The sequence below is a fragment of the Thermobia domestica genome, chromosome 18, assembly GCF_964235325.1.
Source record: "Thermobia domestica chromosome 18, izTheDome1.hap1.1, whole genome shotgun sequence".
Classification (NCBI taxonomy): Eukaryota; Metazoa; Arthropoda; class Insecta; order Zygentoma; family Lepismatidae; genus Thermobia; species Thermobia domestica.
The window spans coordinates 78,271,713-78,289,387 of NC_137471.1; the positions used below are offsets into that span (position 1 = coordinate 78,271,713).

At 36.3% G+C, this 17,675-nt stretch overlaps 1 protein-coding gene across 5 annotated transcripts in view; it reads left to right on the forward strand.

Moving 5' to 3' along the window:
• LOC145675643 (uncharacterized) overlaps positions 1 to 17,675 on the forward strand; it is an 898,816-nt gene that overhangs the window by 219,080 nt on the left and 662,061 nt on the right. For all 5 annotated transcript variants that reach the window (XM_081746197.1, XM_081746201.1, XM_081746200.1 and 2 more), the window contains exon 2: positions 1,141 to 6,211. In XM_081746197.1, the coding sequence (XP_081602323.1) occupies positions 1,141 to 6,211 (5,071 nt within the window). The remainder of the gene's footprint in view (positions 1 to 1,140; positions 6,212 to 17,675) is intronic.

The following is a 17,675-nucleotide window of genomic DNA, read 5'->3' on the forward strand; positions in this document are numbered from 1 at the left end:
ATATCAATCGTGGGATGTAGAAGAGACTCGATAGAAAGATGTGGAGTTTAGGTGCTCCATATTTAGTCTATGAGAAACATGATCATAACTGGAAATGCGATATAAAATTTATTGTAGCCACTTTAATTTTGATTCAACTTTTATATTGGAGAATTATCTTTTATATTTTGATTCATCTTTTATAGTCTCATTTTCGTTTATAAACCTACATGTGTGATTATTTGTAAATTTGTGCATTTTGAAAATTTAATGAATGAAAATGTATTTTATAAGAGTCAACGTATATAGAACCAGTTTGATCAATATATTAAATATCAAATAAGTCATATATGTACGTATATTTTACTAACAGCGTTAGTAATTTAAGTGCAAGAGTTTTTTTTTTTTTCATTTTTCCCGTATATTCTCACGCTTTGATTACATGAACTTTCATTTACTTCATTGTCTACATTTCTCTAGCCCCTAAAGTAAAAATAATTTGTATTTATACCTAGGTAGATGGTTAGTAGACTAATTTCTTACAAGAAATTTCTGATCTCAAGTATATCAAATGTGAGTCCGTCAAATGCAAAACTCATCTTCTACATCTAATGATTCTTTAGAAAACATATACAACTCATAGGATGTAAGCAATGAATTGACAATATTACTTTTCATTTTTTTTTAAGACAATTTAGGAATACAGTTATAGGAAGTTTCATCAATCTCAACATAGCAGATTGAGACTCCCATACATATCTTACGTTTTCAATTTTGGAGAAGGCGAGTTTTACTGTTAAAGGCCTCATATATTAAACCATTTTTCCAGATTAATTGAGCTTATTTTTGAGATGATTTATTTTACTTAGTTTGTTCATTGATAAAATGAACAGCACTTTGCACCAAGACGCCAATCTACAAAAATACATTTAACATTCATGGTTGCATGAGAAGTATAAGGTATAGTGGTCTATAATACGCGTTCTGCGTAGTAAAATCGTGCAGTGATATTTGTGAATATATTTTTTTTTATGTTAAATTATTGTTGTCACATTAATTGTATGTAGTTGGCATCTTCTGCAGACTGTGGTTCAGATGTTGTGTTTATGTCCTTAGAAAAGGCACTGTTACTATATATACTTTCTTTTTCTTTTCTTTCAGACCGTGAGCACTGGACCACGGACAAGACTGTTGGCTGCTGAGAGGAGTATGGAAAGGACTGGTCCATCCTCCTCCCAGGGCAGCCTTGAAGATAAGAAACTCTCCATTAGTCACACCAATACCTTCCAGGGTGAGTGTGTCTCACAACCAACACATGACAAAGCTCCCAACATTCCTCGTAGCCGAGAGTTAGGATACAGTCCCTATCCTCCACCTGCTGCAAGAAGCAGACGAACGCCAGTCCCTGTCGATAACAATGGTAATATTCCGAAGCGAGAATACAAGACTACAGTGACAGCTAACGTTAATGCAGATGAAGATTGTAAAAATGAGAAGAAAGAGCAGAAGAAAAAAGACAGGAAATGGTCAATTGGTGGCTTTTTCCGACGAAGGAAGAAAGAAGAGAGTGGTGAATCATATAGTAGCTCAGAATGTGAAGACCCTCAGCCACGAAAGGGGTTTCTAGCGCGAAGGCGTTCTCGTAGAGAAAAGAAGAAACAACGCGCGTCTGTAAATTTACGTCCCAAAAGTGACAATAAATTCTCCCCTCCGGACAGTGGTAATGTGAGTGTGGCACTAGAGTTGAGTCCTTCACAAACAGCAACAAATGAAGTAAATTATATGATGACTTCAGATGGATCAAAAGTAATGCGTACAAATGAAGGAGAAAATACTAGTCGATGTGGAAGAGAACTCAACAATGAGGACTCTAGTCAATTGGGTAATGAAGGTGGTGTTGATTGCGTGGGTTGTGCTGGGTTTAGTAGTCGAAGTTATCGACGCTCAAGGACCAATCCACGCAGGAGCAACAGCAAGGATTCCCTTAGTGGTAGTATGGACAGGCTCTCTCGGTCAAGCCGAGAATCACTAGCGTCTCGGGAAAGACATAAACGAGATTCTAGTTTATCGAGCCACAGAGGCGGCAGTAGTGGATCTGTTGATGGGTGTGGACAAAATTTAAGTCGGCGCGAACGACGTGAACTGCTCAAAGCAAGAGTAGAAGCACTCCGAGATCGTTTAAAGGATTCTAGTTCAGAGGATGAAGTTGGTTCCAATAGTCTAGGATCTCCTTCATTGAATCGATTTAAGAGTGATGATAGTTTACAGCGAGATGGATCTTGTAATCGAAGATCAAGAACAGCACGTACTGAGAGATATATAAAGCGATTATCAAGGGAAGAGGAAAGTTTGAGAAGAGAAGCTGTTGCAGAGAAGTACAAAGCGAAGGAGCACCGTTTGAGTCGTGTGCATAGTAATGACGATATGCGTAAATATAAAAGTGATTCAAAGAAAGACAATGGTGGAAAAGTATCTGGGCGATGGGCAGCTACCGTAGTTTATCAGGAATCAAGTGATTTTGAAACAACGTTTATGGCCAAAACTCCTTCTGCTACTCCTAGTCCTGTTCAGAGTCCACGCGCTCGTCCAAAAAATCCCAATCATTCTTTATACCCAACAGCAGTGTCAACATTTCCTCCTAGTCATCACCATTATCATTACCCATACAATGAAGGCCAAGATTCACAACAGATATATTCTGTTTCTGTACCTCCTGACAGCAATTTGGTGCATCATCCATCGTCACCTTATTACCGTTCAGTTGATGACAGTGGAAGACATGTGAATTATGGAATTTACAGAAGCAGCAGTGACTACTCGACATTCAGAAACTCTTGTGATGTTGAACGAGATTATACCGAGCAAAAGAACATTTCCTACGATAACATCAATCATGCGATCAACAGAAACGGTCTTCCAATCGTACAAGATACAAACTTTCCGTCCGAGTCATCGCAGAAAGATTTCTTTCATATGCATTCTGAAATTCCAAAGAAAGTGAGTCCATCTCGTATGAAAGAAACTCCACCGCCTCCACCACCGCGCGATCCTCAGCGAAAGTTAATTTTGGTTCCCTCTCAAGATTGCAGACCAATGTCATATTCCTTCGAAAATTGTTCTCAGGAACGCCAAAATGAAGAAGCTCGTGTGTATAATATATCGGATAAGAATCCAAATGTTTCTGTTGGTGGAAATTTCCAGTTCCCAAATCCTTTTGGAACTGTTGGACTAAATCAAACAAATGAATTCCTGCAGCGAAAGGCAGGCTCTGATCAACACTTAACTCAAGTGGACCATGTACATACTCAGCAATGTTTTCCTAGTCAAAATCTAGCCGAAACCAAAGACTATACAATATCCACAAACGCTTGGAATTCACAAACTCAAGTAACCTCACCAATAGAGGTACAATATAGTTCTCCTGGAAGGCAGTCTCAGTTTCAGTATTTTGCGGACCAGTACCCAAGAAGCAGGAAACCTATTCATATTCAGTGCAATGATAACTCTTACATGAGTGATTCGCAAGTGAGTATAAAACCTCCTTATCGACGCAGTTCAATGGTAGGAGCTACCGAGTTCTGGCGAAACATAGATCAAGAAGCAATGAAGCAAAAGTCAGTTGGTATGCTACCAAGACATCACCTCTCCGTAAAGAGTGATCGTTCGCGATCTACCAGCCCTCGTCCGGAGAATGCTCCAGTGCAAAATTCTGAAAATATTCGTAAAGTAGCCAGACTTCAGCTACCTCCACTCGCTCTTCCAATGCGTTCAGCAGATTCACTTAGTTCTCTTAGCGGACAATCAGATGTGTCTAGTCCTCTTGTTATAAAGGGAGAGATTTTTCAAGATCGTGCTGACTCCGAATCTTCTACTGGAACGCGAGGAAAAGATAGTCTACGGCGTAAAGACAGTACACGCCCATTGTCAATGGTTTTAGAGAAAAGTGAATCATCTGAGCAAGTTCCAACAACACCTGACGAGAAAGAAACTCCTACTTCTGAGGAAAGGCAGGATGGAGAAAGGTGTAATACTCCTGCAAATCGTAAGAATATGCCCCCAATTCCACCAACTCGGCGCTTTTCTAGACAGAGTTCTACCTCTAGCCTTGAAGCATCAGAATGGGCAGAAGAACCTGTTCCTCCTAAACAGAAATCTAGCAACTTAGAAGATGCCCTGTTAGAACTGGAAGCAATATATCAAAGTTTACGATTAGGAGACGAGGACCTTTTGGATCGTGCCGAACGTCGAGACCTGCCAACTGCTCACCAACGACCTTTAGAGGAGAAATTCAGCGCATTAGAATTCAAACCGAGTGCGTCTCATATAGCACGAGGAGCTGAATCAGATTCTGGGTACAATTACGGTTCAAATCGTGGTTCTTTTGAATCATTATTGAATTGTGGTGATCCACCACGTCATCGTGCACCTTCTGTAAGGAGATCTGGTATACCAGATAAAGTAATGGATGACATGGCATATCGCCGATTTCGTCCCAAGGACCGACCACCTCAAGATACCCGTTCGGTGCTTTCTCAATCTGGTAGTTATCTCCTAGTTTCTCCTGCACTATCGCCAGCTCCAAGTGTGGATATTCCAAATCAGGCGAGAATAGGAGCATTAAATCAAGAACCTGATATTACATATGATGATGTGTCATATAGAAACATTCGTCATGCAAATTCTATTCGGATAATCGATCCACAGCCTCCATTTGGAATTCCTCTGGGTCCAATTACTCAAGCCGCCAACAGTGATTATTTACATGCTACACCGGTGGAAAGGTACAGACCTACTTTCAAACCTAGAAAAACTCCAGATATTGTCAAAGACGACCTGGCTTTTCGCAATCTTCGAAAAGATCAAAGAGATTCATCCTCTGCTGATGGTGTTCCACATACAATGGATGATCTTAGTAGTTTTCTTCGCACCAACAATAATCGAAGTGAGGCAACAAACGCCAAAGGAGAAATGAAAAAGAAAAGAGCTGTTCGATCACTTTCCGCCAATATTGCTAGTCTCATTCAGAACCAACCTACAACAACTTTGCTGTTTGATCAGGAATTCGAGAAGGCCCAGTCGCTATCGGATTTACCAGATGCGTTGCATGTAGCACAGCAAATTCTTGAGGGAAAGAAAGTAGATGATCGGTTTTCTAATGTCAAGTTAAGGAATGTTACCCCAAGAACAATAAAGCATCGTAACGAAATGCGACGAATGGACAATAGAGCCAGTGTTTTCAATAATATAGGGAATCGTGTTGAATCTTGTGGTAACAGAGACTTGCACAGCGAACCAGAGAGCCCAACCGTTACTCCAAGAGCTTCACGGTATAATCCAAGTTGGGTAGAAAGAGCAAGTCTTTTAGATCATCTGAATTTTCGTGAATTTAACACTTGCAATAGCACAAGTACAGAAACCCTAACAGACAGTCGTGCCAATCTTCGGGAAGGTTCACAGCGTCCTTGCAGTGGAAATTGGCAGTTACGTGTTCGTGTTGGAGGTGTGGAAGCTGATAGAAGGTCCTTAAGCAGAGATCCAGAAGAACATTCGTGCATTGAAAATGGTGCAAGTGCCGTTGGCCGGCCTCTACCTCCTGTGACACCAGACAGGAAAGTGTTTAGACCATTAGAAAATATTTTGCAAACAAAGCCACCAGCTCCACCACCGTATAGGTCACCGCCTCCTCCACCACAACCACCACCACAACAAATAGTGATGTCCCTTTTAAATGTAGAAAGTGAAGGAATCCCTATGCCAAATGTCACTCCTTTAGACGAAAATAAACTAGAAGAATTGCTAACAGCCTTAGCCGAGGAAGCTCATGCGACTAGTGAAAAACTTGGACGAGAATTGGAAGAACTTCGTGGTGATTCGGAACCTGTTGAGGAAACAGATCTCAACAAAAGTTCAGAAATCGAGCCGGAGATAGTAGAAATTTTAAAATCAGCCACTTTGTATGCTGACGTAGATAGTTGTAAGACTGTTGAACACCAACCAGCCGAAATCGAACTTTGCGAACATGAAAACCAAAACGAACCGGAAAAGAACAATACTAATGATAGTGTACAGTGTGAAAACAGTGGTAATACAGAGTGTGAAACTAGTGATCAGGTAGTGAAGTGTGAAAATGATGTAGATATTGCTGCCGATAAGTGTTCCCCTTCTACCGTTTCGGATGTGTGTGTTCCCCAAGACAAAGAAGTTCAAATGCAGACAAAACGATTGAGCCAAGGTGAGGCAGAAGCACGTCCTTGGTATCATGAACCTGGCGTGTTGGTTGCATGCTACTGCATTGCATGCACGCACCAGCTAGCAGGATTGGACTTCCTCACAGTACTTGGCATTGTGTTAGCTATGATTTCCCTTTTAACAGCTCTTATTGTATGATTACACTGTAGCAGGCATATTTTATTTGTCCCGCACTGTACTTTTTCTTGTTCATGTATTGAGATCAGGTTTGGTAGCACCTTCTCTGCCTTTAACACGTTTGGACGTAGTCGTATGTAGAGGTAGTTTGTGCACTGTTTTTGTTTGTGAGTTATGGTTTTAGTTCTCAAGTGTTGGATGAATTGTCATAGAATACTTTTTATATGTTTTCTTTTCAAAATAGAAATTCGTGATCAATGAATAATACTGATCTTAATGATCCACATATTAGAAATTCGATCTTTGACGTTTAATCTTTATTTAATTTTCAGTCGCTAATCCATCCATCAATTGTTCTTCAATTGAATTTGAATATGTCTATAAATGAAACAGTAGGGCAAATCCCTTTTGATCTAAATATTTATTTTGTTGTTTCAGGATCGTAGTAGGAAGGAAATTCTTCTACGATTTTTCTGGTCAATTGAATGTTAAGTTAATCATTTAAAAAAGTACTATATTGTGACAACATAAATAGTTAATTTTTAATTCATTCTGGTAAATTTAATTCCAAGTTTTGGTCAGGAGTAAAATCAATCTAGAATCATAAAATCATTTAATTTTGGGTAAGATTTCTTCCGTTTACCTAAGAATTAAATAAAGCTGATATCAGACCATACTGGTACCTTACGTGAAGTTACAAGTTCAGGAAAGTAATAGCAAATGGCTCTCTTACAATATCAGAGACCTGGCGAGTAAATTAATTACCTTTGGTGCTTTTTTTCTCACTGGACATGCCAGTAAATCAATTTTGTATCTAAATAGCTTTATGCAAAACATTTGCAGTAAACTTCTGCTAAAGGTATTCACATTTATTTTAAGTTATTTGTGTTTATATAATATTTTCAAGTCTCTTTTTGGTAAAATAGTAAAATTGGCTTCCAGATTTGCAGAATAATTTGGTGTATAAATTAGTGATATTCCAAGGCAATACGATAAATTTGAAACGTAATATCATACATGTAATTTGAATTTTGAATTTAAAGTATGAGCCACCGTGGTTAAACATATGAGTTACCGGTACCGTTTTCAAAGAAAGATGTAGAGGTTAATCTTCGGTTTTATGCATTAATAATGAATTGACTATACTAGATTTGTAAAAAATAACTTTTCTCAACGTAAGGTTTTCCTCAATTGAAAAAGTTTCCTACATGCAACTTTTTCCCTGAGATTATTTTCCGTCGTTACATTTTAGACTAAAATATCCGTTATAATTGGGCTGGCTTCTTAGTTTTTCTTTTTCTTTTTTTTGGGGGGGAGGGGGTACAAAACGAAATTGTCAATGAAAAATTATTATGCAAGTTATTTGTGCAAATGGATTACATTATTATTGATTAGAATACATTATTATTCTATTTAATCTTTGAATTTTCGAACAGAGCCAGGGACTGTTGGGCTAAACCCCTGGTCTTTCTATTTCGCCAAGAATTAAATAGAAGACGGAGGAGATAGGGTTTCTTTTTATTACAGTAATATTCCTAGTTAATTGTTACTATTATTTTAGAGATAAAAGGGGAAAAAGTTTTTATGTAATCATCATTAGTTAATGCTAGTCATCTGAGAATTGGCTTCATGAGTGTCTGATGAAGCTAGTATGTTCAGTTAGTTGGCAAAGTGGTTACACAGTTATTTATTTATTAAATAAAGATTATTTTGTTCAGTGATTCTCTCATCATATCTCAGTTTCGATCGATCGTGACATAGGGCCTACTAATGTCAAGAACAGAAGCTGTACGGAAATATCTTTCATTATAACTTTTTACGCCAACAGAGAAAAACGGTTTTTATATACGTTATTGATCATGTATTTTCTTCTATATGAGAATATAAATTTTTCAATTCCTGTAAAATAATCGGTATTTGTATCACAAAATATTTTTGCGCGCCGGACAAAATTTTTAAGACTAAATTATACGAAAGAATAAACAAACTTCCGTAAATTAATATTACAATATTGTAGTGCCTACTAAGTCTTAGTAAGTTTCTTTCACTAAATAATGTTCTGCATCGTCCAATAAGGGAGCAAATTGATTATTACGAACCAGTCAATAGAGAATAATATTTCCTAAATTTTGACTGTGGCCATCTACGTTACTTTTTTCCGTTTAAGATTATTCTTTTAAATATTATGTTACCTGTAATGCAAGATAATAAAAACGGGCAAAATTTACTACATAAAAGTGAACGTGTATAAATATCTCAAAATTTCCCATATCACATCATGCGAATACTATTATTTTGTTTATTGAAATCGTGTTTAGTATGACACGTAATCATTTGAGGTAGTATATATATTCCGTAGGAAAGAAAAGCCACAAAAAATTTCTTGCTATCTCGTGTTTCATCTCTTCGACTTAAAGGAATGATATTTGGAATATTGATGATTTTTTCTTTTAGTATACACTCAAGGTAAATATATTAATTTACAGCCACTCAGTATGGTAATAATAGAGAGGATGGGAGATTTCAAGTCTCTTTGGAATCACATCATCACTTCAGATTTTTTTTTTTTTTTTTTTTTGTGTGTGTGTGTGTGGCGATGATTTTAATATCTTGACAAATCATCAGTCAGACTATGATTTTATATGTCTAAGCTGAAACTTCAACTCCAAAACAGGCAAAGGGAAAATACTTCACCACTTGAAATATGGATTTTGTATGTCGTATCACGCGCAAGGACAGGTCATTAATTGAATAGTTCTTTTTGTAAATCGAATTTTCGAAACTTAGACCCAGGGATGAGGATTTCACTTATCATCATATGACCCTTTCGAATCACTCTAGGCAAAGTTTGGTTGTGGTGTTGGAGTTTACTCACAGCATATGAATATGTAATTCATTGGCACGAATTCAATACGTAAGAGGAAGAGGAAGAAGGCGCAGGGGGAAGAGGCCGGAAGATTAACAGTCGTGGTAACATAGGGGTGTATTTTTTATTCATTCATATCAACACTTGATAAGAGTACAGGTGCATACCACTGTTAATTGGATCCGAGAAACGTTAGCGCTATGTGAACCGCGTTGTTCGAGATATATTTTTCGTACAGTGGGTTTAACTTGCGTTTGTTCACCGCAGAAATTAAGAATAATAAATATCATCATATCATCACAAGTATTCTGGCATTATTGTCAGGCCACTTGCCGCAACTGAGAAATTTTCATGCTCCATGGTCTTCAGCTGACATTTTTGTCTGTCTTCACGTGCGTTATTTCTGTTTAGATACCATCCATCAGCTCTAGGCCTCCTTCATCCCTTCCCTCTCTTTCTTGCTACTATACCCATTAGAACGTTCCTTATAATAGTTTTTTCTCATCCAATATACTAACCAGTTTTTTACCTCCTTTCAATTATATCTGAATTGATTCTTTTCTCTTTCACCATTTCTAACACCTTCTCATTCGTTTCCCACTCGATTCAGTCAATTTTCTCCATACCCACATTTTGAAAGTATCCAGTCTTTTTTCATCGCTTTTGCGTAATGTTCGTTTCTTCCTCAGAATACTCCACACGAAATAGTTTATGGGTCTTTACCTTACGTAGCTCTCATAATCAACAACAACAATAAAAAAAAAGTTTTTTAAAAATATTTTTATAAACTAAATAATATGGAAAACTATTTTAAACATTCAATTGTAAATGAAAAATCTTCGTAATCTTCCAAATTTTGTACGTGGGAATGCGTAGGCTAAAGGAGAAGAGGGGGTGATTAATGAAAATGAATTAATACAAAGGGAAGTGATGGAATGAGAACGTGAGAGGAAATTGAAGAACTCCGAGAAAACTCACAAACGCAATGTTGTCCACCACAAACATATATACCTTGGGATCGAACCAATAGCTCCCCGTACTAGAGGCGAGCACTTTACCGTTGAGCCACTGTGTCCCCATTCTTCAGTTTGCAGTTAGTAACGTCACATTTCAAATCAATACTCGACTCGACTTACGCAGTATGTCCATCTATACATGCATCATCATCATAGGTATTCTGCCTTCATTGGCAGGTCACCTGCCGCAACTGAGAAGCTTCCATGCTCCACGGTCCTCTGCTAACTACTTCGTCTTCGCGTATGATCTTTCTGTTTTTATATCATCCATTAATTGTAGTCTCCTTCGCCCCCTCCCTCTCTTTCCCGCCACCATACCCTCTAGGACGTCCCTCACGATACAATCTCTTCTTAGGCAATATCCCAACCAGTTTCTCTTCGTCTTCCTAATAATATCTAAAAGTGTTCTTTTCTCACCCACCATTTCTAACACTCTCTCATTCTTTTTCCGCTCGACCCAACTAATTATTTCGCAGTCGTGCTGTTTTCTCCTTTATTTGGTTATTTCTTAAAAAATGAATTCAGGACTGTTTTATGTTTATGCAGACTGGGACAATAGTTCCTACTAGAAATCATGAGGGAAATTTTACAGTTAAACATCCCACGAGTATGCCCTTTAGGCTAAGGGAGACTGAAAATTAAGGCAAATGAAAATGAAAGTCTTTCAATTTAACGCCTCTCGATCATGGCCATTACGATAGAGGAGACAATGATTAAAGCAAGTGAATGATGATGGATGAGTTGGTAGAATGATAAAGTGGGAGGAAACAAGAGTACTTCGAGAAAATCCACAGACACAATGTTGTACACCACAAACTTACTCGGCCGGGGATCGAGTCAGAGATCCCATGCACCTGAAATAAGTCCAGTACCACTGAGCGACCCGTGCCCCCTAGATCTGGAGAATAAGAGAATACATTCAAGTCAATTGCGTCATATTGTCGCTTTAACGGCGTGCTTTAGTTAGCTATTCACATTCTAAATGACATTTTGAAGCTTATCAATAGTCTACGTAAGATACAACGCTGAGCGGAGGAAGAGCATCTAATAAACTACCTTTTCTTTTTCTTCTTCAGTAACTTGGTCTGTACTTTTGTGTTTATGGCCCGACGAATGAAATAGAAACAAGGCGTTACAAGAAGTTAGCTTGAATCACGTAATTGACATTTCTTTTGTATGCTGTCATTCCTTCACGAAGTGCGGAGTAAACTTCCGTTTCATCATAAAAGTGAGTTGCGTTAAATTGCAAGTGATATCTTTCACGTATGCTACTCGTTGTATCAGACGCATAGGTCAAAACTCTTGGGATTGTGTCGAGCTAAGAAAACAAAATGAACCAGTGACATTGACCATTTTCATGTCAATGTCATTTTCAACCAGTGACAGATTGTAGTATATTGGAATTTTACAATTTTTCAGGCCCAATACTATTTCACTAATTTTGGTTTTTCCAAGTTATTCAAATCACTGCCTGCTGGATTCTCTATAGAGCGACCAGAAAGCAGGCGGTTATTTAGGTATAAATGTAAGTGTGTAGGAAATAAGAGAGTGTTCGCTACAAGAACGTAAAATTTTGTCAAGTGCTTAAAACGGCTTTTTTTAGTAGTATTTAACTTATATGGATTTGACTTTTGCCATTAAGGAGAGTAGTTACCCAAATTTGAGATAGGTTAATTATTGCCCTCCTGCCACGAGAGAATCTGGTCATATTGGTCTAATAACCTAACCGATTGTTCTAGGATATTTAGTACATTATGGTTCATGATGTGCAGGCAGAATAGAATGCTCTCTCCATTATGGTGCTTGCTGCTGCATCCGTTCATATTTCTTCCAGGTGACATCTCCAAAATCATATTGGATAGGCTGATTTGAAGCATTCTCGATGTGGACCCTTCGTTACGCGGCACACGTACTTACGGTACTAGGCTTTCCAAACCCGATTAAATAGGGTGTATCTGACATTATAGCCTACAATACACATGTTTATTAAGAACCCTATAAAAACGTGAGTAATGATGGTGTGTCAATATTCCTCAACGAATTTCCAAAGGAAGGTTTCTCGCAATAGTCAACAGATCAATCAGATTGTTTGACGAGTGCTCACATTCTTTTCATGGGGGATTTTTTTTTTTTTAACCAGATGTAATAGTGAGATGTAGTATTAAACAAGCAAAAGTACTACCATAAACTTCTTTCAATTTGAAGATCATTTTTAAAATGAAAGGTTGTCAGAAGTTTTCACTGACGGCTATAGATAGAAGTGTTCTATGTAAGACAAATAACTTACTACGTAAATAAAGATCGACACCTACTGTGTATCTTATTTTTCTACATAAGAATCAAGGATGTTGATGCATTTGTTATTCCTCATTGCAAAATTCAAAAACCCCTCTTGGAAAAAAATGCTTGTCCTGCATGCGATAAAGCTCCTTCACAGCAGTCTTCAGTTTATCATTGAAGATCCTTCGTCAGTGGCGGAAAGAGGTGGAAATCGCTAGAGCGAGTCGGGACCGTACTGTGGATGGGAAAGGCGCTCCCAACCGAGGATGACAAGATGGTTTTTCGTTGCCGCCGCCGAGTGGATCTCGCATTGTCGTCCAAGAGGACAACACCAGATATCAGAAGGCCAGGTCACTCTCTGGGAATAATAATCTCAATGTTGTCAATGTTTAACCTATAGCATTGATTACTCCAACCTCCATACATCCCGGGCAGAAAATTGGTGGCTCATTCGAACTTTCTGCTAGCATTGCGATAGCGCCATTTGCAGGATCTAAGATCATTCGTCACCAAATGATTCGTAACTGGGTTTTGCGTAACCTGTTTGCCCCGTTGCGTTATGATTTCTCGGGAAAGAAAGAATGAAACTTATTTTCTCACTTCTAGAATTCTCAACAACAGACAAAAATTCAAAACGATATGAAAATAGAAGTGAAGACGTCACAGAATTTTATAAAATTACTTCATAGTTATGTTGGCACTTCTTAATTACCTTGTTCGTGGCCCTCTTTTTATTTATCTTTTTTTTAAATGTATTGTTATTTTATTTACATCGCTGAAATTATACGAAAATAAGTAAAATTAGAAAACTTCAAAATTATTCTCAGATCTTTGATTTAGGTGTATGTATCGAAATTGCAGTACATTTTTTTTAATTCAAGTACTGTAACGTGAACTAGATAAAAAAAAAAACATCGTACAGTGAATAAATTATAAATGGAAATTATAATTGTATGAATACGCACATTTATGATATTAAGGCAGAGAAGCGAGCAGGAATAGTGGAAACCAAATTGTAAGAGTAATACCTCTTATTTTTATGCTTATTAATGTGTCATGTGCGTAACTTTTACGTTGTTTGCACAATTAAGCTTGTGAAGTAAGTTGAGTGGTTTGTGATTTTAACTCTTTGAATGCTTTTTTAATGTTTCGAACCAACTGATTAATAACAGAAAATAAGTGAATATTAAATGTTTGCATTTTGTTTTCATAATACAAGGAATGTCTTCTGTTTATTCTAAATTCTAAGTGGCAAATTGATGCAAGATTTATTGGCACACTTTGTCATTGTATGTGGATGTTTCTTTGGGAAACGTAACTTTACTTGAAAAGCTACAAATTCTCTCAGATAGATCATCCTGGTTTATGTGTCCCCTACAAAATACGTTAGTTATGCATACTGTCTTCCACACATAACTGTGTCACGTCGAAATAATAAAATGTTGAAATGACAAACACTGCTAATATATTTGCTATCATCGTATCTACGTCTACATCTTTATGCTACAAGTATATATCTTGCCAAATTTACGAGTTTACTCGTATGCTCTGTAGTTTGACTTTGTAGAACGTTAAGAACCGGAAATTGTTGAGGAGAGAATTGAGTCAAAAAAAGTGAATTTTTGACACGTTTATATATATATATATATATATATATATATATATATATATATATATATATATATATATATATATATATATATATATATATAGCTTTTATCTACAAAAGTTACGTTCAGGATTTAGAAATTTCAGCATATCTGTAAGATGGTAATATAATTCATATACTGATCCCTTCTGTTTTCTTCAGATAGGAAAAATTTTAATAAATTTTGCCGCACAAAAGATTTCTGAAATTTGAAGGAACTAAGGTGCAAAATAGATCATTTTTTAAATAATAGTTTGATATTACATGTTGAAAATAATGTCACTAAAGTACATATTGCAGACAGTTCTTTATTTTATTGTTTTCAATTTTTTGTTTGTTTGTTTGTTTTTAATTGAAAACCTAAACAAAAGTGAAACGTTACAATTCTCCACACAACGTGTTGCTTGTTATTAAAAAAAAAATCCGTTTGGTTCTGAAATATTTAAAATATACAATTAAGAAACTAAGTGAAGAGATATCTATTAACTTTAATTATTTGGTGTTGGAATTACTGTTTTCACACTAATGAACAGTTTGCCTTGAGTGCTATTGATCAGCTGAGAAATGACGGTTTAGGAAGGTGAAAAGTTCACGAAACACGTGCATGATCACTCCAATTAAAATTAAATCGAATTTACAACTCGTTGGCAGGAGAAATGAGAGAATTTTAAAGAGTAAAAGGTTATGTAATGATTCACAATCTACGCTGGTAACGAAAACTCTTCTGCAGTGCATGCCAGTTCGTATTAAATGTTAAACTATCTACGAAATGCCACAAGTTAGATACGACATTCAATTGTATTGTATTTTAATTGTGCAAACAATCACTGGAATGAGAGGAGTGAATATATTGTGCCAAAGTCTTGTTTAGTTAACACTGTGTGCTCAAATCATGTGTAATGAATAATATTATTTATCATTTGGGTACATTATTATTATTATTATTATTACTGAAATGTTTATTTTTGCTATCTACTTTTATCTACTGTTAACATTATTTTCAGTAGGAAAGAATACTGCCACACTCTTATGTAATTGTTGTATCGTGCATGTAAATTCAATCTCCAGGATAATTAATTGCATTTTTTAAATGTAAGAATAAAATATTTTGCTCACTGTATTTGGGTATTTCCGTTATGACATTTCAGTAGTTTACAGTCCTACTACTGGTTTTATTTGTAATATAGTTAGTCACTTCAATCTCCTATAGTCTACTATTGTAGGAACAATATTATGCTTTAATACCCATTTGTTTAACCCGCCGTAGCACGCGCAGCGATGTCACACTCCGCGGATAGAAAAATTTTACTTTTCTTAGGACTGTTAAAGGAGTTTGTGCTATAAAATTAACGTAGACAATTGTCAAAAACATTGCAAAGAAAATACAGTATTAAACAATCGCTTCCAAACAAAGTACACATTAAAATAAGATAGGTAAATATTGCGGAGTGAGACTCCGCGCGCGTGCCTTGATGCTACAATTGACCACGCGGGCTATGGAGGGTTAAACAGCGTAATTTTGAATGTTTTGACTGTCTTACAAAGTAGCAGTGCCACGTGTTTACCACGTAAAGGTGTTTGGTTTCTATGGCGTAATATTTTCTCATTTAATATTGTAACTGAAAGTGGCAGTAGATTTCTACAACTCCTGTTTTAGTTGACAGATTAAAGTGGTAGTAGAATATATTCTTGGGACGGTTAATTGATTGTAGAACACTGCTTCTCGCTATCTATTACCGTTTTTACTCTTTAGCGATCAACGTTAAAACTGAACGTGGTTGATTATTACCACTTCCGCCTTGAATACAGAGTAAAGAGATAGCATGGTTTATTTCTTAGAATGCTAAATTGATTCAAAAGAAAACCGCTTCTCTTATCGTTGTTGCTATATGTAGATCAATATTGAAACTGGAAATTCTAGTGGATTCCTAATGCTTCCGATTTTAGTAGTGTGTTAAGAGGCTTCATCCCGGCGAAATTAAAATACCGCTAATTTTACAGTAATTATGTGATATCTTCCAATACATAAAAGATAATCGAAATGTGGAACAAGAGCGCCCTAAACAATATAATTTTACATGAGATACCGTTATCACGACTCACTTACCTGCTTTCGATTTCGAGCCATTTTGAAAATCGGCATTTATTTTCGCGTTTCTAAACGGCTGAAAACGGAAAGCCACTAGGTGACTTGTGATAACGGTACCTCATGCAAAATAATATTGTCTAGGGCGCTCTTGTTCCACATTTCGATTATCTTTTATCTATTTGAAGATATCACATAATTACTGTAAAATTAGCGGTATTTTAATTTCGCCGGGATAAAGCCTCTTAAGGATGAAGACGAAATATGTTTTTGGGACGTTTAATCGGTTGCAGGAAACCGCTTCTCGCTTTCTATTACCGTTTTACAGTATGGTGATGAACGTGACAACCGGAAGTGGCTGATTTCTATCACTTCCCGTATGAATATCACCTCCAACGAACTCGATTCCAAAATTCTGATCCTCTACATCTTGGCCAAAATTTATGGTGATCGGTCAAGTAGTTTTTACGAGATTTTGTGTCTTCCTGACGGGACCGCCATGGCTTTATGTCCCAGACAAGCGGACACAAAGGGTAAATATACAGAGTGGCCCAAAAGTAGGTATGCAACCCTGCACTGATTAAATGTGACAGTTTATTAAGATAATGAGGTTATTTGCTTCAGTCTATTCCGACTTTAGCGTATGAGTGAAAATAAATTTAAAACAAATAATAAACTAGCCTAAGTTAAAAAAAACACCTGTCTGGATAACAGTAAGTAAATTATATAAAATGCCATAAGTCAATGACTACGAGACTGAATGCCTACTTTTGGGGCCACCCTGTATAATGAGTTTTGGTTGGTAAGCCAAACTCCTTAACTCGTCATGATGCAGGTATTCAACACTCTTAAACATAGCAGTACTTTTAAATTCAATATTAATATCCCAACAGACCCCTTATGAATAGAATTATGATTTTGATACACGATATATATATATATATATATATATATATATATATATATATATATATATATATATATATATATATATATATATATATATATCGTTACGTACTTTTTAAGAACACCTTGTTTTAGACGTGAGATTAAGTATTTTTAAAAGAGCACTTTTTTGTTGTTACGAAGGGGTAGAATTTTCAAACTAACAAGAGAGTAATATTGTAATTTAGGAAATGAATAAGCTAGTAGTTTTTTTTCCTTTTTTTTAAATGAAAACCTATGCGAGTGGCAATCTTTCGAGGTGTTGCTTATTGCTAAGTATTTTACCACCTAGTTTTATAATCAGAAACTGAAAATGTCTTCATAATAAGTAATACCTGTAAAACATTAATTGGTTTCATAGTATTTAGTATTGCCTCTATATTTACACTTCATATAGAATTATAAAGTGTAAAGATGTTTATTGTATCAAAATTGCGCTGGAGCTTTTCAATAGATCAGAAATAGTTGGACTCAGCAGTGCATATTTTC